General features: G+C 34.5%; 1 protein-coding gene across 11 annotated transcripts in view; it reads right to left on the reverse strand.

Moving 5' to 3' along the window:
• TAF2 (TATA-box binding protein associated factor 2) overlaps window positions 1–21,395 on the reverse strand; it is an 82,438-nt gene that overhangs the window by 40,884 nt on the left and 20,159 nt on the right. For 7 of the 11 annotated variants that reach the window (XR_014255832.1, XM_082434122.1, XM_082434115.1 and 4 more), the window contains 13 exons: window positions 19,077–19,261; window positions 17,637–17,750; window positions 15,915–16,014; window positions 14,193–14,278; window positions 11,341–11,476; window positions 10,199–10,353; window positions 9,433–9,547; window positions 8,968–9,077; window positions 7,037–7,102; window positions 4,721–4,973; window positions 3,133–3,273; window positions 887–1,027; window positions 417–527 (listed from right to left, as the gene is read on the reverse strand). Coding sequence is in view for 10 of the 11 variants with exons in the window: in XM_082434122.1 (XP_082290248.1) it covers window positions 417–527; window positions 887–1,027; window positions 3,133–3,273; window positions 4,721–4,973; window positions 7,037–7,102; window positions 8,968–9,077; window positions 9,433–9,547; window positions 10,199–10,353; window positions 11,341–11,476; window positions 14,193–14,278; window positions 15,915–16,014; window positions 17,637–17,750; window positions 19,077–19,261 (1,713 nt within the window). In the remaining variant the exon portion in view is untranslated. The remainder of the gene's footprint in view (window positions 1–416; window positions 528–886; window positions 1,028–3,132; window positions 3,274–4,720; window positions 4,974–7,036; window positions 7,103–8,967; window positions 9,078–9,432; window positions 9,548–10,198; window positions 10,354–11,340; window positions 11,477–14,192; window positions 14,279–15,914; window positions 16,015–17,636; window positions 17,751–19,076; window positions 19,262–21,395) is intronic. The other 4 variants (XM_082434118.1, XM_082434120.1, XM_082434123.1 and 1 more) reach the window with 2 other exon arrangements.

Here is a 21,395-nt window from a genome sequence, read left to right on the forward strand (position 1 = left end):
GGCATTCAATAGCTATTTACTAAATAAACGAATAAAACACACATAATGGTAAAAAAGAAAAAAGTCAAATTCATCAATGAACAAGTTATCCCAAGAGGAACTGTTTTCTGCGTATCACTTGATAAAAGAAAAAAGGAATAAAAATAAAATTGGGCTGTCAGACTTCATCAAAACAAAAGTTAGCTGAGTTCCCAAAATTTGATGTACTTCTATCTCCACGTTATAACAGGTATAAGGAACATTTAAAAACCAAGTTATCTTGGTTTTCATCTACTGATTATTATAATAAATCATGTTTGTGTATTTCTTTCTCTAGAAATTTCAAGTATAATTGACACAACAATGATTTCACAGTCTAAATATTTCTTTAAAAACAAAATATCACTGGCTACTTTTATAATACTAAGGTATCTTACCTTATTTTTTCTGTTGTCATTGTACTTGATTAAGTCTAAAATAAATGTTAAGACTTCTTTGGGACAAAGGTTATGAACATCTCTCAATAAAGCCATCGCAACTGGCATAGTCTACAAAAAAAATTTTTTTTTAATTTTCATTACTACAATTCAATGAAGTATATGCTGAAACAGGGTTACTCTGGGGCTGACACAGGTATCTGGATGGACCCCAACCCCCACCGACTCCTACCCCCTCCCACTGGGAACATGTCTCAAACATGCTAACAAAGGAGCTGAGTAGGAAACCAAGGGGAAAGCTGCATAACTGGATACACTCTGTAGCCCATTTGTTAGAAGAGGTATGTGTAATGTAAATTCAGTTCTGTGTTTTACAAGGGACAAGGTATGGGCTTTAACATTAGATAAGACCATTGTTCAACTTCGACTCCACTACCTAGTAAGATGGAGTATTATAGCTAGTTGCTTACTGAGCAGGAGTCTAGTTTCCTCACAACCATTTTCAGGATTAACGGATACAGTGGCTGGAGGCATGTGGCAGGCAGACAGTAGAGTTCAATCACCAGTCTGAGAAGACACTGATTCTCCAGTACCACCACCCCATGCTCAGCCTAAGGAAAAATGGTAAATTATCTAAAATCCAGCTTAACTTTCTCCTTTCCAAATTTTCATAGGCAACTTTTCTCAGGAAGTAGAAGCCTGACTCACAGTGGTAACCTCTACCAGTAAAACCAAGCTATTCAAACTCAAGGCAGAACTACAGACAAATAGACATCACAGTCCCCAGTACACAGAGAGATTTGGACTACCCCGTCTTCTGATTCAAAGTAACTATTCCCTCTAAACTGGGGGACAGAAAGTAGCATGGCTCCTTTGCTTGCTTGAAGGACCAGAAGCAAGGGGACGGTCAGTGTTACAATAGTTATTATTAATGCTGTAAGAACTGAGGGAAAGGTTTTTTTCCATAGAAATAGGACTTAAATTTGATTTAAGCACTAATCCTCTCTCTCTCTTTTCTGCCACTAGAAGTATTATGTGAAAGGTGAACTAGTCTAAAAGCACTGCTTTTCCAATTTTTTTGACTGTAACCCACAGTAAGAAATACATTTACATCCCAACCACACACACACACACACTATATGTCATGTATACAAAGTAAAAAATAAAACCAAAAAAACCTTACACCTACCCTTATTTCATGTGTCACATTCTGATACTGCCTATTGTTTTATTAAAAAAAAAAAAAAAAAACTTCCAAGTTGATTTCATTACCCCCCTCATTAATGGATCACAACTCCCAATCTGAATATTGATCTTCTCAGGTATATGGAAGCACAATGGCATAATGAAGGGGACATATTCGGTAGTCACAGAAATTAACTTGCTTCCAGACCATACACTAGTGAAATGGCAATAGACAGCTGAGCAACATGTTCAAGTACTATGAAATGCTCGGTTCTTTAAAATAACAGGATGCCTCAGACTTCTTTGATCACACCAATATTGGCTTTCCCCAAACCCAGATCTCCTGAATCTGTTCTGCTGATGAAATTCACTACCAATATGTCATGACTTCCACTCTCAGCATGTGTCTCAATATGGCTGGGTAATTCTTTTCACATTTCCATCACATACAAATCTCACCTTGCTTAACATTCCCCTCAACATCTACCATTTCATTTACTTTTAATCTGCTTTCTACCTGCCTCAGAAAAAGGAATGTTCTTATCTTTTCTAAAACTAACCTCACAACTATGTCCCCACCCACTACAAATAACTTCAGAATTTGCTCTATCTTAGGTTTTTTATATTTACTTGCTCCCAAGAGATGAATATTTCATCTCTGCTTCTCCACTGGTTCCTTTCTCTGTGCCAAACATGCCTCAAGCTTTTTCTCCCTCTATACAGAACAAAACCTGAAATGTCCTTTCTCAGCCTTGCTTTATCCTCAACATGTCACCTTTCTCACACTCTTCAACACCAAATCATGAAAGAATAGACTTCATTAGTTTTTTTCTACTTCAACTTTACTCCTCCTTCTAGTTCAATCTAGTTCATCTAATCTGGGCCTTCATTATTAAATTACTCAAAATATTTTACAAATGATTTCCAAATGGCCCCAATGCTGACCACCCTGCCATTCCCACATCACTTCCTAAAACAGCGACTCCATCACACCACCACTTTCTAAATTACCATTTGTAAAAAACTTGCTATTTGATAAAAATATAGTGTGAAATACTTCACAGGCTTGATATTATTTAATTCTAAAAAAAGATAAATTTACAGTTGAGTAAACTGAGGCTTAGAGAGTTCAGAAACTTGTCCTCTTGCAAAGTGCTCATGAGCAGCAGAGCTGGGACTGAAACTAGAGCTGCGTGCTGTACTGTCTCCGACTCAGAAATGCTGCCCACATCCTACAAGGATGGCCATCAGGAGGACTCACCCATGCTTCCATCCCCCATGTAACCAACCAGAAAGTCAAATTAGCCATTTCTACTTACTTTAGTATTAATATGGACAGTGACTTACTCACACACAGTTCATAAAATTAATGAACAACTGAAACTTTGGAAAACATTTTAGAAGCAAAAAGAGAACACAGACAAAATCATTTATAAGAAAGTAAATAATATTTGAAGAGTCCCCAGGTTAAACTGAGATATACAGATATTGGCAAAAAACAATCATAAGAAAACGAGAAGGGAAAATGTACCTTCTGTAGAAAGTAACTTTGAAAGCTCATAAAGTTGTTTGTTTTCACAATGTTCGGACAAGTTTTACAACAAAACATCCTAGTAAAGAGTGACTTCATGGCTGGTGGTCCTGTCCATGTGCTCACCATTGAATTTGCAATCTGCAAATAATTAGAAAATGAAGTAATTTCCATCATCATGGAAAACATATTTTTAAATAAATAAAATAGCTTTCTAAAAGTTATCAATACAATCGGATTCATTTTTAACAATTTCAGTTCTTAGAAATTTAATACATTTTAGCTTCTCATGATCATTTCCAAGAAAATGTATATAAATATATTTATATATTTATAAATATATATAAACTCTACCCCCCCTAAAATTCTTATGTACACTTGTAACTGTTTTCTACAGGTTAGTTTCTAAATTGGAGCACTCTTATGTTTTATGTTTTAAGAAAACTTGCTTGCAAAGACTTTTAATTCTGAGTAAGTTTTGTCCATTTAGGCAGATGCAGTTCTAATGTTTTAAATTTATCAGATAGAAACATCACCATGGATTTTAAATAAAGCTTTTAAATCTACCCTAATTTAAAAATAAGCAAGTACAGTGCTACCACTTAAGTCTGTAAGAACACTTTACAAAAAAATCCACATCTTGCTATTGATACTTTTAGAGTTTATAAAAATCATGTCTGAAAAGAATGAAATTATAATTAACTTTAAATAAGTCTATAATTTTATGGATCTGCTAAGAATTTAGCATGTGAGAATCACGAAGAACTTTATAGGAGCAATGAAATTACATCCTTAGCAGATGATTATCAAAGAAAATCACATTTTCCCTCATATATCTGAGTAGATGTAGGAATCAAACTGCTCACTAGTTAGCATTAGAGATAAAACAAATCTAAACCATTATAATCTGTTGAAATGTTGGACAAGTGGATTTAGCAGGGAGGAAGGCAAGAGAGCTACTATATGGGAATGAACCTAGTACCAATATGCTTTTTAAATACCTGGAACCCAGTATTTCTGGCCAAATATTTATCTGCATTTTCTGGCTTTCATTTGTTCTACCTTCAGGTTTTTTTTTTTTTTGTATCTAAAGAAAAATATGTAGTTTTCTTAATAAATTAACTTTTCTAGTACGTTAAATAATAGAACTTATCATTTTAAATTCCATATCCCTAATATTGATTACTAAGCTCAAACCAACAAGAAATCACCACCACAGTAGGATAATTAAGATGAACTGATTTCATGTACTATAATATAAAATATCACTCAAACTAAGGAATTTCTTACATTCTTTGCTTTAACAATTCTTTGGTTGGCAATTCAATAAAATGGGAAAATTCTCTTTGGTTTTAAACTCTCAATTTCAGTTTGATAATTATAAAATTTTAGTGCATTATTTATTTTCAAGTCAAAACGTGTTTCTTCAAATCAGCCTTGTTAAAAGCATTTGGCAAAAGCTTTCAAGAGACCAACCACCAAGTAAAATTAAAGACTACGGTGAATTTTAATTCACCTTCAGAGATTTTTGTTTTTTTTAAAATATGCATCAGCCATCTTGTTTTCTTTCTACTGTACATAATCTCACCTTTGCAAGGCAGAAGCAAGCTGACATCCTCACGCGGTAGAAACACTGCTCCTGTTCTAATATGTCAGTAAGGGCAAGCCGAGATGCTGGAGTGGGGAACTTTTCCAAGGCCAAAATGGACTCTTGCTGTGCCACAACATCCCTCTCATAGCGGAGCTGATACTGCCACATAAAATCCGCTTGCTCAAATTCTACTTTCCTCAATACCGACATGTCTGGGTCTATCCTTATCCACAGCAAAGGAGAATCAGCACTGAAAGAAAATATAATTTTCTTTTTTATTTATTTTTTCAATTTCATATATTTATAAAAACACAGCATTTATTAACCAGATTCCCTTCTCCATGCAGTTTTACTGCGTTCGTTTTTAAAAATCACTTTGACAATTTTCTCATTATGTTTAATATGAATTTCAAGTTTCTTACAATGTCTAATCTATATGGATCTTTTTTTAATAAATTTATTTATTTATTTATTCTCAGCTGTTTTGGGTCTTCGGTGCTGCACGCGGGCTTTCTCTAGTTGCAGCGAGCGGGAGTTACTCTTCGTTGCAGTATGAGGGCTTCTCTCATCGCGGTGGCTTCTCTTGTTGCAGAGCGTGGGCTCTAGCGCGGGCTTCAGTAGTTGTGGCACGCAGGCTTCAGTAGTTGTGGCATGCAGGCTTCAGTACTTGTGGCTCGCGGGCTCTAGAGCACAGGTTCAGTAGTTGTGGCACATGGGCTTAGTTGCTCCGCGGCATGTGGGATCTTCCCAGACCAGGGCTTGAACCCGTGTCCCTGCATTGGCAGGCGGATTCTTAACCACTGCGCTACCAGGGAACCCCTATATTGATCTTGTTGAAACAAAAAAATCCATCTGAAAATATTAATTTGGGGATTTTGATTAGTGATTGTATGATGTGAAAGGGGAAATCGGACCAAATTTCTTCATTTTACTTCCTAAAGTCTAATACTTGCCAATGGCTATAAATGCCACTCTTTATGAGACATCAATCTGTAACTAAAATAAACTTATTTTTTTTTTTTCTTAATTAACTAATTTATTTATTTGGCTGCGTCCGGTCTTAGTTGTGGCACGCGGGATCTTCGTTGTGGCATGCGGGATCTTTACTTGCGGCATGCAAACTCTTAGTTGCAGCGTGCGAACTCTTAGTTGTGGCACGTGGGATCTAGGTCCCTGACCAGGGATCGAACCCAGGCCCCCTGCATTGGAAGTGCAGAGTCTTAGCCACTGGACCACCAGGGAAGTCCCAGATAAACTTATTTCTTATTAAATTAATTTGTTTAGCTGACTTTTTTTTAAAAAAATGCTAGACTCATGATCATTTTTATCAAACAGAAAGTTCTGAAATCATAGTTCAGAGGTATAGCATAAATTTATCCTCATGCACCTCTCAAAGTAACAAGAACAGTTTTAAAAATCTAGTCTAGAGACTTCCCTGGCGGTCCAGTGGTTAAGAATCCACACTTCCACTGCACAGGGCTCGGGTTCGATCCCTGGTTGGGGAACTAAGATTCCTCATGCTGCCTGGGGCGTGGCCAAAAAAGAAAGAAGCAACCACCCTAAAAATCTAGTCTAACGCTCTTATCAAAGAACACCACCTGAAATATAAACTCAATTCAACAAATACTACTGGGTACTTACTACAGGCAAGGACTTAATATGGAAAGATTATATAAACTGTGTAATAAATAGAAGTGATATTTGGTAACCAAGTTAGTAAATAATTACAGATGTTTTATAAAAAATACACAGGCACAATATGGATGGGCGAAATAAACTCTGAGCTACATTATATTTAAAAATAAAATGCCTGTCAATCAATAAATATTACCACAAAATTTTTACAATGAGATTTAAATTGTTTTTCGCAAACATAGCAAGTCTCAAAGTGCCCTGGGGCTTTGTCCAAAGACAAAGAAAACCAATAACATCTGAGAACTCACTGGAAATGCAAACTATCACGACCCACTAGTGAAGAGCTGGGTCAGAAACTGAATTTTAAGAAGATTCCCCAAGTGACTTACATGCACTTCAGTTTGAGAAGCACTGCTCTAGAGGCCACCAGGGAAGCAAGAAAGCTAATGCAAGGCTACTTCCTCTGAATTTCACCTGGGCCAGGCTAGATTTACTTTTCTCTTTGATTAATTATAATTTTATGTTAAAATTTGTTTTCAACATAAGGTTTTTATTGCCTTCTAAAAGTATTAAAAGCACTAATTTCAGGACATTTACATACTTTTAGATGTAAATATATTACAAGACAAATGAGAATGCAGAAAATGTTATATCCTTAAACTTAAGTAACTAACTTACTCCATTGCAGAAAGATCCATGTCAACTTCTTCTCCATTCATCAGTGGAATTTTTTTCTTCTTATTCCTACATTTAAGGAAAAGTAAGTCTGAAAATTGTGACATTTCCAATTCTGAAAACAGATAAAGAACAGCTGAAGTTCAAATTAAGAATTTCACAGTGTTGAAAGATATCCTAAGGAGGAAGAGATAGAAAATGGAATTTAAACACCACAAAACCTGTCTATTTTGAAACTGAAGGGAATGTAGTAAATGATATTAAAATGTCTTCCTCATCAAAGTTTAACAAAAATCAGAAATATACAATTAAATGTTAACTTAAAACATATATATATTCCCAAGAACTCGTACCTGGAAGTTTTATACAGAAAGATAAGAGATCTACCAAATAAAGAAATCCTTTATAAAAAAACGAAAAAATAACCAGGCCTGAAATGAGACATGAATAATTCTGAACATGTTCTGTACATGCAAGGTGCTGTCCTATATGAAATAAAGCAAGTGTAAACTACAAAACATCTTAACAGTAGTAATTAATGTGTATAATTAAGTAATATGCACAAGATTTAAGATAAGCCAAAACAAAAGCAACTGCTGCCATGCAAATTACTCCTGAATCATAAAATCTACTGGACACTACACTAAATGCATGGTCACATGAGGACAAAATAGGAAAAGAGAGCACAGTCTTCTTATGTTCCTCACACCAAAGGATACATAAATGACGTGCTATTACTACAGAGAAAGCAAAACAAAGGAAATGTTATGAAAAGGGTAGCTATCAGGTGTTCTCGATTTCAAAGGTGGACAGGACAAAAAGAAGAATTTCACTTTGAACTAAGAAAGAATTTTCACAGAGAATGATTACAGAGATTTCAGAATCAAGTTCTCTAAACGCCTTCAAAATCAACTGACATTCTTGTCTGTCTGAGACAACCTAAGTGTAGTCATATGTATAAGACTTCTGTCCCTGAAATTTTGATATTACTACACATTCCTTTCACTGTTCAGAGCATATGCTAATAGCTGAATTAAAAAATAAAAAAAGTGATAAAGAAAAAATATATTAAATAAAAGATGAACCATTGGACATTTTTTAAGTAAACTGGTAATGTGCCTTTGAAAGACATCAAGAATGTTCTTGCAGGGCATGGTGATACAGAGAAAAGGGAGAGTAAAGGAGACATAATAAAGAAGATGCAGGGGCTTTTCGTGACATATGTATTCAGCTACTTTCCTTATAGTCAATGATCATTTCCCCAATATTTTCTGTAGATATTAATCAAATGAGACTAGTAAGAATGAGCCTAAGCGATTTGTCTTGAATTTTTCCTGGCTCCAAAAACTCAAACTTCCATTCCACCTCCCCCTGTCCCTACAAAATAAGGATTCTCAAACCTAAATTTTAAAATTAATTATTTAATTCTAAGGATACAAATGTTGTCAAGAACAGAAAGCAAATAAAGAATGTTTGGGGACTTCCCTGGTGGCGCAATGGTTGAGAATCCACCTGCCAATGCAGGGGACACGGGTTTGAGCCCTGGTCCGGGAAGATCCCACATGCCGCGGAGCAACTAAGCCCGTGCGCCGCAACTACTGAGCCTGTGCTCTAGAGCACACAAGCCACAACTACTGAGCCCGTGTGCTACAACTAATGAAGCCTGCGCACCTAGAGTCCATGCTCCGCAACAAGAGAAGCCACCGCAATGAGAAGCCCGTGCACAGCAACAAAGACCCAACACAGCCAAAAATAAATAAATTAAAAAAAAAAAAAAAAAAAAAGAATGTTTGGTAATACTAACTTGAAGTAAAAGGGGGAAAAACAATACTAGATAACATGTTCTCTACTTAAAAATTAGGTATACATTAGGGTTTTTATTTTGGCATTTTAATCTGTGAGACTGCAGTTTATAGTTATGATCCAATGCCTACCTTCTGCTTTTGGAATGGCAGGGTATATCATGTTTAAGACTGTTTTCTTCAATTTGCAATGTATGATTGAAGGATCCATCTAACTCCTGTACTGTCACTTTAAGTGGTCCCTTTAAAAAGAAACATACTGTTCAAAGATAGTACTAGAATAAAAACCAATGTGTGTTCTTATGTGTACAGGTAAACATATCAAGATATAAAATAACACTACACAAGACCTCCATGTGGAGACACAGAAAGGCAGCTGGTACCAGAGGTGGGGATAATAGGGAGAATTTGTTTCCTCCAAGATCTCTATCAGCAGCCCTCTTCTCCCTTCCCTGACACTTGGTGTTTTCTCAATTTCATTCTTTGCAAACAAAATCTCGTTATGAAACTTCCAACCAGCTCCCCACCCATAAACCCTTCCTTTATTTAAACTGGCGAGAAAGCAGTGCAGAAGGCCATTTTGGAAAAAAAACTTACCACATATTTCTGAGTTCCAGGAGATGTATAATCTTGTTTTATTTCCAATTCCAAGACATTTCGTTTTCTATTAAAGGCAAAACTTCCATAAAATTTTACCACTCCGCTCTGGTCTCTGAAGAATTGTAAAGGAATTTTTGCATACTAAAATAAATACGTACTAAACAAAATAAATTATTCATCAGGGTAGTAATAATTTTCAAATGCATTCCCCCCGTTCAAAGCTTAAGAGCATACTCCACTGTAAACCAGGTGGCAAAGTATTCAAAATTCTTGTGAAAAATGTTTCCCCAGATTTAAAAAGAAATTCTGAAACATTAAGAAATTAGTTTTTTTGAAAGAAGCAAAACTACTCTACTGGGTTATTAATATAGTGCTTTGAAATGAAAAAAATGTAACAACTGAAAAGTTCCAAGATACCACCAAATTGTGCCAACCTCTAACCACATCTAAAAGTCACCGGACCACTGCATCTTACAAGTAGTCCTACAGGCCTGTCTGGTGGATTATTTACCTCCCTCACCATCAAGCCTATTGCTATACTCACACACTAAAAGGTACTTTAAAATATGCCAAATTTTACAGATACACATGTGTATGTATGTGTGTCTCAATAATTAGTAGGCACCTCAGAGGAAATGATTTACAGTTCCCGGTTATTTCTACTATTATTTACCTCCTTTCATCCCGCAAAGCCCTTTTCTTCCTCCTCCCCCTTATGCACTTAACCTTCCCTCCTTTGCTGAACTGCTATTGAAAAGGATACACCCACTGCTTTATTAAAGGCTGGATGTCTTTGCCAGAGACATTCGAGATGGATTTCAAAAATCCAGATGTGGAAACCAACATCTGACTCCACATATGTGACTGGAACTTCTGAGATGAAGCAGTACTAGCCAAACTTAGCAGTTTATTGAAAACCTGCAAGAATCAAAGTATCATTTAGTTTGTATAAGATAATATACATTGCTTGCAATTCTGTACTATTCCCACTTTGCATTATAACTTTATTATAGACAATTACAGAAAACAATTTCACATCTTACTTCATTGATTGTTTTAGTTAAAGACTATTAGCAATGGAAGCATGAAAAGATTTAAACAGCCAGACTATAAAATCATTCTTCCTCTAAATATAATTGAATTTTAATGACATCCTGGCCAGACAATGAATACTGTGTTTTCAAGAGCTATAATAATATACAACACCTATTGTGCTACGAGCTTTACATAGGAACTATACATTCTTTAAGAAGTTGAGAACACTCATTTGCATTTATCCCACTCTAAGAAGTGAACCGGCTCTTTACAGACCACATCTCATTTAATATTTCTGTTCTTTAAAGGCAAGATAAAGGACAGAAGGATTCAAGAAACTTAACTTTAAGGCAAATTTAAAAAAAGATTACTAAAAAGTTATTTTCCACTTACCTCTAAGAATATTATCAATGGAAAAAGAATAGCTGAGCATTTATAATACAACTGGCTTCTATTACCTCAACTAGTACATATCAACTATTTCCGCCCAAACTTGCTTAAAACATATGGCAGAATTTAGCGATAGCAAAAATAACCATCTTTTAGATAAATTTGCTTTTTTCTATTGAAAATATTTGTAAATGGCACTTCATCCTTAATATTCTAAATAATGCCAAACACAAAATCGTAGCATAAACAGGTTTTACTTTTAACCTCACATTTTAGTTTTATCTTCATAAAAATCCTGCATTAAGTGGGTCAAGTATTCATACCCACTCTACATCTGAGGAAACACAACAAAAAGAACAGGTTACTTGCTGGGCAAACAGCTAATTGGATGCCCTGACTCCTATTCTACAGAATAGTATTCAGATTATATACATATAGAACAGATCTTTCTTTACAATTGTTAAGTTCTTTAATACTTACTTGTAACATAAATTCCATACTGATCCTATTTTCAATCAATCTCATCACAAGGTGAGCTTTACACTGAAACATAGTGTAGTATTCCCAGGACAGCGTATGTGGATGCTTTATGGAAAAGTGTAGATGGGATGCTGGACTAAAAAAATAAACAGATTTGTTTAATATAACAAATTTGAATTAAATAAACAATAAATTTCATAGCTACATCAAGACAATAAATCAAAAACCTCATGGGAATACCGCAGCAATTTCCTTAGTATGAGAGCAACGAAGACTAGGAAACATCTAAAAATAACTTAACTAGACATAAAGGAAAATTGGAATGAACAGAAACACATGCCAACCTCCTGGCAGGAAGACACAATAGTGTAAATATTTCAATGCTTTCCAAATTCATCCATACAATCAATGCAATTCCAATCAATATCCCCAAGTTAAAGCATACACAAAAAACATTCAAGATGGATTACATATCTTAAACAAAAACAATTATAAAAGTACTAGAAGAAAATAAAGGAAAAAAATTTCTTTTCATAATTTTGGGGTGGGAAAAATCTTCACAAGGAAAAATATAAAATCCAGAGGACATAAAGACCAGACTATGTAAAAATTAAAAATTCTGACATGAGAGATCATCAGTAAATTAAAAGATAAGTACAGTCTGTGGAAAATATTTACAACATACATGAACATTTAAGGTGTTTACACTTTTTTATTATTTCAAATAATGCTACAGTGATTATCTTTTCATACATGTGCAGGTATTTCTGTATGGCAAATATCTAGAAGAATAATTTCTATATGATAACATGCTCAGAAGTTGAATTGCTGAATCTAAAAATTACCCATTTTAAAATTCTGATTGGTACTAACAAATTACCCTTCCAAATCAGTGTACCAAATTACACTCTCACAATCAATGTGTAAGAATAGTCATTACACTCCTTAAAAAGCATGGCATACTGAAATATAAAATTTTGTAATTTGATATTTGAAAAATTACTTTTATACTCTACTTATTACTTCTGGGCTTATGGACAGCAATATGAAAAAGGTTAAATAAATTCCAAGGTATAATGGAATACTATATAGCACATAAATAGAACAAAGGAAATTCATGTACAGTCACATGGAATGCTTGCCAAAATACAGATACGGTTAATTTTTTAAAAAAAGAGAAGTACACAGTAACACGCATGACTAAATTATACTTTGTAACTGCCATATACACATAAATAAAGACCAGAAAAAAACAAGAGGTCTGGAAGACAATATATCAAATTTATAATCATGGTTATCTCCAAGGAGAGGAAGTGATGGGAGTGAGAAGTGGTAAGAGGGCTAAAAAAGATCCTTTACTTTTTACTCCACATGCTTCTGGAACTGTCTTGTTTTGAATCTCTTCAAAGAGCATGCATTCATGTGTTGCTTTTATACATAAATTTTGAAAATCAAACATACAAAAGGAACTAAATAAATGGACAGAACAAAGGTAAAAGCATTTAGTGTAAATAATTATTTACACACAATGGGAATGCTCTAATTATATGCTGGGAAACTGCCATATAGCAGACAGTCAAGAGAAGAAAGTGAAAGGAACTACCATTTTAATGAGTGCGTACTATGTATAAAGCTTTATCTCAAGTAACCCTGGCAACCAACATGGTTAAGATGGATCGTCACTGTTGTTTTACACATTAAAACACACACACTCACAAAGGTTACACAATTTTCTAGGCTCACAAAAATCAGTAACTACAAAAATCCAAGTCTGTCTAACTCCAAATTCCTATGCCTTCCCACTGACTTAATCTTGTCTCAGTGACCATGCTTCCACCAAAGAAAAGACTACTGATTATACAACTTGCAGTTTCTTAACCTTTGTTGTACTTTTAGACACTTGGGTAGTCTGGTTAATCCTACGGACCACAGAAAAAACTGCTTTTAAATGTGCACAATAAAATACACAGGTTTACAAAGGAAACCAATTATAATGAAATACAGTTATCAAAATATTTTTTAAAACTATGACATTACCAACATATGTGCTAATTTATTAATGCATTAAATAACAAGATCTAGCAGTGGTCTACTGTAGTAACTTTAAGGTAATGAGTGCAAAGAATATTTCAAGATACTTGCTAACAATTAAAATGTGACAAGAAAACATCCATGATTTCTACTGTTGACAAAGTCAAAGCACTGTCTGTTACCTACAGTCATAATTAAAGGAAATATAAAATTTCAGTTAATGGTGAGTAAAAAATACAGAAAAACTTTCCCATCCAATTCAATCCATATTCCCTTACGGAATTCACGGACCCTAGAACAAATAAGAATCCCTGCTAGTACCATTATGTTGTTGTAAGTGGTTGTCTCAGTGACTTGCTAAAAAATAGAAAGGGAAAGAAAAGAAGGAAAGTGAGAAAGAGGGAAATAAAAGGAAAGAGGGAAAAAAGGAAAGAGTAAATAAGTGTCTAGGTAGCTGACCATTCAGATAAACAGGTATAGGTAGGATGTGTTGATGCTGAAATCATCTACTTAGCCTTTTCTATTATTTTTAAACATTTACGAGAATAGTACGATATATTAGCATTAGGAAATTAACATGAAAAAGAAAAAAGCTTTATTATTTTTAGTCTTTTTTTAATGTTTAAATCCATTTACAGTCATCACATGCAATAGTAATGAAAGGAGTAATTAGAATACTACCAATGTCTGTGAGCTCAGTATTACTACAGACCATTATTACCACTTCTTTGGCCTGTGTGGGCCTCGATACACATACAAGTGATTCTAAAAGACTAATCCCACAAAACAAGGTGTGTAGTATCTCTGAACAATAAACATACTTATCCTTCTCTTTTCCTCCACCAAATATGGGATGTAATAAAACTCCACCAGTTTTTAGTTCGTACGCCACTATTTTGTCCAGCTCCTTAAAAAGATATAAAAATAGGGGTCAGTGAAAATTATTTTACATATCAAATTTTAGAATTCAACTGTGGTTTCCAATTTGCTGGAATCAGAATGTAAATTTCTGAAAATAAATGAAATGTATTTGAAGGGTAGTTTATGTTATAAACAAAGCAGACTACACAACTGGCTGAATGATAGAGCCAAAAAGCCTTCTCTACTTTGTGACTTTAGGGCTGGCCAGTTGCCTGGCAACTTTTCCTAATGGCTCTCCTCAACCTCTCTGACCTGTTCTCCAAGTTTATTTCTTCTTTCTCTGTATTTTGTTTCTGGTGGAGGAGTTAAGCAAGTAAAAACAAATAGGGATAAAATTATGTCAGGATCTAGAATTTTAAAACTTCTCTAGTTTTCTTTAATATGGCTCAGATCAAAATGAAAAAATAAAAGTTTAAGTGGAAAAAAAGACAACACAACTGTGCTGGAAATTCATGACTAGTTTAAGTAACATACAAGCAGTACAGAGAAGTGGTAAAAATCATAATGAAGTGGTTAAAAGCCAGGTTTGAATCCTGGCTCTACTACTCACTAGCTGTGTAACTTTAGCCAAATAACTTAACCTCTCTGTGCCTCAGTTTCCTTATCTGTAAAATGCAAATAATAACAGAGTAGTTAGGAGGATTAAGATAGTTACTATTTATAAAATGTTTGTAACAGTGCCTGAAACACTAAGTTTTTGAAATTAAAAATGGACTCTTCAGTTCTAGATGTACGAATCTTTTACAGTTCTCGATATTTGAAATCTTTTGCAATTACTTTTTGGCTTACTTAAGTTTAGGTTTAGATGGTGAAGGTATATAAAATGAGAAAAGAAGGAGGATAGAGGGGGTCTATTTAATGAGGCTATTAAAGGCTGAAATTTTTCCACCTGAGAGGTGAGAAGATAAACATGATATGATTAAAATGTATATGAATAGAATGGGCTAGGCAAAATACAACTGACTTTCTCTTTTTGGCCAAATCTTTAAATAATGGGAAAAGATGTGAAAATGACAGAGAACATAAATACACTGAAGGACTAGCCACCATATAATAAGTACTTATTATGACCTAGGCACTACGCACATTACATGTATAACGTCTCACAATCCCTGTCCATACTAGTAGTAGCAGTAGATACTACTAGTAGTAGAAGATACTACTACTACTTACTCTCCTTATACAAAAGAGGCTTGGAAAGATTAAGCAAAATCATAAATAAAGCTTGTGAATGTATGAAGCAAAATGAAAAGCAAACTGACTCCAGAATCTAGGTTCTAAGCCTAAACCAATTCGGAAAGCACAAAATTACATTAAAAATGACTACTATGAGGAGCTGGAATATATCTAACAACTAACTTTATGTTTAAGGAGCTTAAATATTCTCGTTCTTAGCAAAAAAGTCTTTGGAGGCCAACACTGACAATGGAAAGCAGATAAAATAGACCACTAGTCTTTCTCTGTAAAATGATTCTCATTTTGCTGGAAAAACTCAGGGACTTTCAAATGACAATAAGTATTTTATAGTTACTAAAAAATAAAGGACACATGACTTGAAAATCTGGAGAACACTAACATGTCTTATTGACTTCTAAGTGGATAATGGATCTAGTTGCTTTTACCTCTTTAATCCAATGGCGATATTCATTAACACCAAAAGTTTTTTTCATCCAGAGACCATAAATATAGCCTGAGATTCCCTTCAATACCCATTCATCAGACCTAAGCAAAATGTCAAATAATAATACATCATTTTATGTATTTTTAATATAAATAAAATATAATAAATTTTATTATTTTAATAATAAAAATTCTTCAGATATTTTTGGCCAAAGGCCAAAGAGGGTAACAAAACAAGCATTAGCATGTACTTCTCTGCCTTCTTAAAGAAAATGAAAGTTATCAAACCATTTGGTTTTCCCACTTCCTCTGGCTGAATTCTACCTCTCCATTCATTGTACCTTCTTCACATCTGGCATCAACTTAATTATAAGACTGCTTTATCCTCTTGTTTCAAGGTACCTATGTTTGTGCTTTGCTCTGGCAGTGCTGCTTCCCTTATACCCAAGTCTGCCCATACTGTCTGCCTCTAAGGAAAGACGTGCACATAGCCAGGACCATACTGCTCAATTCTTTTTCTTTTTTTTTTTGATTGATTGATTGATTGATTGATTGATTGATTTATGGCTGCGTTGGGTCTTTGTTGCTGTGCGCGGGCTTTCTCTAGTTGCAGCGAGCGGGGGCTACTCTTCATTGCGGTGCATGGGCTTCTCACTGTGGTGGCTTCTCTTGCTGCGGAGCACGGGCTCTAGGCACGCAGGCTACAGCAGTTGTGACTTGCGGGCTCTAGAGCGCAGGCTCAGTAGTTGTTGCACACGGGCTTAGCTTCTCCGCGGCATGTGGGATCTTCCCGGACCAGGGCTCGAACCCGGGTCCCCTGCATTGGCAGGCGGATCCTTAACCACTGTGCCACCAGGGAAGCCCAATACTGCTCAATTCTTAAAAGTCCACATTCTTTTATTATCAATCCCATGCATAATTATCAGTGAGATCCTAAGACCTCAAGTTTAAATACTTATTTTTTAGTTTCTTAAGTGGAAAGGCAATGACACCTTTCATTCATTTATTTATTCGTATGTTTATCCATTCATTCATTCGTTCATTAAAACATTTTGTCTATCATGTTCCAGATACTATCCTTTAATGAAACTATGTGTCTTGGGAAAATTACAAATCAAGAGGTCTTACCCTCCACCCTTTCCCCTCCAGAAAGAAAGAAAAAGACACCAAGACTTACATACTATATATTATAATCATAAGTTATAGTCTTAAGGGAATTTTGTCTATTTCTTCAAATTCACCTCAAGTTTAAAAAAGAAAATAAAAAGTGTTTTATTTCTCACATCTTTCAAGTAAATTAGTACAAATCTAGGAACTAACAGGAAAAATCCCTATAGCATCATCACTATTGTAGAGGACCATTATTTTACGTTAAATATTACCAATTGCACTGAATATTGACATCAGAATTGTAACTATAGTTCTCTGTACACTGAAGTCCTTGTATCTACAGTATTTATTTAGTTCTTTAAGAAACTGATGTTATCAAAATTCTTACCTTATTCTTATTGCAATTTACAAAATTAACTCTATTGATATACTGAGGACACGGCCAAAAATTTAGGATGAAATTTATACTGATTACTTTTCTTTAAATATATATAATAGTGTCTGTTAATTATCTGCAGTTAGGACAAAGTTCAACTTACACTGCAGGAAAAGAAAATAAAAATAAACTTTCCTGATTCTTCTTCTCAGTAGTTGTAAACTTTGAAATTACTCACCAAGACATTCTGGATATGAAACATCCAAAAAACTGCTGGGCCAAGGACTGGGCTAAACACCTTCTAGTCAAAGGCGTCTCATCTATGATCATGGCGCTGTGTAACAGGTTTGTGCTGGCATTGAAAAGAAGAGACAGCTCATTATAACCAAGAAATAAATAATTATTCAATCAAAATAAAATAATCACACTTTTAAAATAATGGAATTTAATTAACACATAAAAGAGAAAAACCAGAATACTGTCCCCAAGAGCTTTTACAATTTTAGTTGAAACTCCTAATCTTAATAACTTTTGTTTAAAGCAAGGACTGTAATGTTTCCCATTGATTTCCATGAAAAATATAAATACCCTTTTAGGGGGGTAGGGGGTTGCAGCATCAATCAGAAACTGATATGTTAATCAGACACTAATCTTTTTATGAAGAGCTCTTCTAATTTCAAAAATCTTTTCCTAATAATACTATTAATTTTTTGTGCTATATTATTTACTTTCAAATGCATTGACCCATCAGATTGTCTAAACAACTCTGAAGAATGCAAGAACACTATTATTATGTCCATTTTACAGATGAGAAAATAGACCCCCCAAAAAAAATGACTGACCCTGAGACATATAACTTCTAAATTTGGCACTTTTCAAGGAATGAAAGAAGGGAGGGAGGTAAAGAGGGTAAAAGAAAAAAGAAATAAAATTTTCTCTCTCTCTTTTTTTTTTTTGCATACAAATTTCTGATGATATCAGTAAATTTTTAAATAGTGCTAGGACAAAAACCTCACTAGATACCCATATAGTAACTTGTATCATTTTTGTTTTTAATGCATAAGCCAAAAAGAGACTAAAAACACATATGTAAAAAATTAGTATCAGTTAATTCCGGATAAAGATAATATGAATCTTTTGGGTTATTTTGAAATGTTCTTCTTTATGCTTCTCTACATTTTTCAATTTTGAAAACACTGGATTTTCTACAAAGCCAACCATAACTAAAATGAAGGGAAAAGGTTCAAACTGTATCTTAAAATTGATCACAGGGGCTTCCCTGGTGGTGCAGTGGTTAAGAATCTGCCTGCCAATGCAGGGGACCCAGGTTCGAGCCCTGGTCTGGGAAGATCCCACATGTCGCGGAGCAACTAAGCCCGTGTGCCACAACTACTGAGCCTATGCTCTAGAGCCCGCGAGCCACAACTACTGAAGCCCGTGCACCTAGAGCCCGTGCTCTGCAACAAGAGAAGCCACCGCAATGAGAAGCCTGCGCACCCCAACGAAGAGTAGCCCCCGCTCACCACAACAAGAGAAAGCCTGCGCACAGCAACAAAGACCCAAGGCAGCCAAAAATAAATAAATTAAATAAATAAATTAAAAAAAATTTGATCACAAAAGAAATAACCTATCTTCACATCATTAACCTAATTTAGGCCTTTTGAATTTGCATACAAACCTAAAAATGCTCATGGAAGCATAAGCAGCCACTTCAACATAAGCCTCATCGATGAATACAGTCTTAAAACAAGAATATGGGTATCGACATGTAAGAATTTCCTCATAAAATTCAAAAACTTCATGAAGATACGACGTGGTATGTTTAAGCAATGGAAGAAGTTGAGGTAAACAAAAATGAGTAACCTAAAAATAAAAAGCAGGGAAGATCATTAAATAAAAGAGTTAACTGAAATCTTAAATTTCCTAAATATCTCAGTTATAAATGGAGCTGCATATAAATCCCTCCCCGCCACCTTTTTTTTTTAAATAAATCCATGGCACTGAGAGAAAATACTGGTATGAAATTAGTGACTATTTTTACTATGTTTACAAAACATTCATTGCACTTTAAGACTTAAATTCATGATGGATTATAAGTCTGAAATGCTTAGATCCAATGAAAATAATAACTTTGGTTCCAAATTAAAATTTCTTTTGCATATGCATACAAAACAAGAACAATCTAAATTTCCAAGGCTTATTGTAAACCTGCCTTTGATTCATAAATATCTAACCTAGTGAATACTGTACATCATAGTACTATCTTAAATAATTAACAGTCATTATACTATCTTCAGTACATATAAAAAACAATATGAAAACTGCAGGGAAGCTTACTGGTAGTGAGGAGATAAGAAATACCAGCAACAGAAATAATAATTCTGATTTTCTCACATTACATCCCACTTTGGACACAGACACTCAAATATCACATACTGTCTCACTGTCTCTTATTATGATTCTGTGCCAAATGAACAACATCAATTATGACATATCACTCTGACTAGAATGACTCAGCAAGGTTTCATGAAGACTACATTTGAGCTAATCTTTTTGAAATGAACAAAAGTTTCATAGATAAGGAGAGGAGGAAAAGAGGGCATCCCAAACAGTCAAAGACGGGAAAAAATATGGTTTGGTCAGAAAAAAATCTAAGTAAACTATATTGAATATAACAAACATAAATAGAAAAGTAATGAGGAAAAAGCTAGAAAGGAATATTAGGGTCAAATTCTAGAAGCTCTTGAAAGCCATGCTAAAGAAATTTGATTACTGCAGGATATGGAGGCAAGGAAAGTTTTTAATATACAATAAAAAACTGTTCTTCTGACAACATTATAAAAGAACAGATTAGAGACTACCATAAGTGAACGGTGAGCATTTATTTAACATTAGTGGTCAGGGCCCAAACTGCATCATGATAAGCACTCCTCTTGGTACACAAACAAAAAATAAAATACTATTCATCAAATAAAGAAGACTCACTTTTAGACAAAACTACATGATAGCAAATCTACTGATACTGCAATAGAAACTATTTATTTGAGACAGAGAAAGATTAAGTCACGGGCTTTAAGTATTCAGGAAAAATATTTCTTGACTGTCATTTACCTTTCTCCCATCCAATGGCTCAGAGTGGGAAAACAAAAATTCTTCCAAAATACAAAGCAGGTACTAATCAAATCTTGATTTTCAAGTTGATCATTTACCAAAGATGATAAAATTCACTGCCAATCTTATCAGTGAATATACTTTTAGGAGTCATTGTCAAGACACCAAAAGCAAATCATTCATAAAATATCTTGAGTATTTTCCATGAGTGATTTTATAAATCTTGTAAATTTCAGGAAAGCAAATACAAGAGCAGACTGAGGAGCTCACTGACTTTCCTGGTTGCCCTCAATTTTTGCTCATACAACTGAAAGAAGTTGAGATATACACAGTCACAATATAAGCCTTACAATTAAAATTAAACTAACTGTAATCAAAAACATAAAGGACTAAGAGTAAATAGAGATTCATTCAAATGTTACTTTAAACCTATACAGAAGCTATGAGTGTCAATAACCAATGAATCACTTTATAACCACCAGAAAGTTGATGCTTGAGGAGGCCTAAAAGCACTATGGGGCTTATCAACTGATCCATGATTTGTGGCCAGATGTGGGATGGGAGGAAATTGGGAGGAAACTTTCATCAGTTCATTGACCAGAATTCTAACCCTGCCTGCCTCAGCCTTTTCTCTTCCCTCTATATACGCTGAAGAGAGAATAAATCTTGCTCTTTAATTTTGAAATTGTAGTATTTCAGGTTCTGGAGATGGAATTATAACATTCATAAACTCATGTTAATTCTGTAACACAATCAGTTACAGAAATCAACCTATATTCTAACCAACCTATACTCTAAGGTATACTTGAAGCTCTTTTGGAACACTAAGCCCTCTGGTGAAAAAAATACAGAATTTTAATATGCCAGCATTTTAAAAGGAGTTCAT

This window comes from Balaenoptera physalus (genome assembly GCF_965194825.1).
Source record: "Balaenoptera physalus genome assembly, chromosome: 17".
Classification (NCBI taxonomy): domain Eukaryota; kingdom Metazoa; phylum Chordata; class Mammalia; order Artiodactyla; family Balaenopteridae; genus Balaenoptera; species Balaenoptera physalus.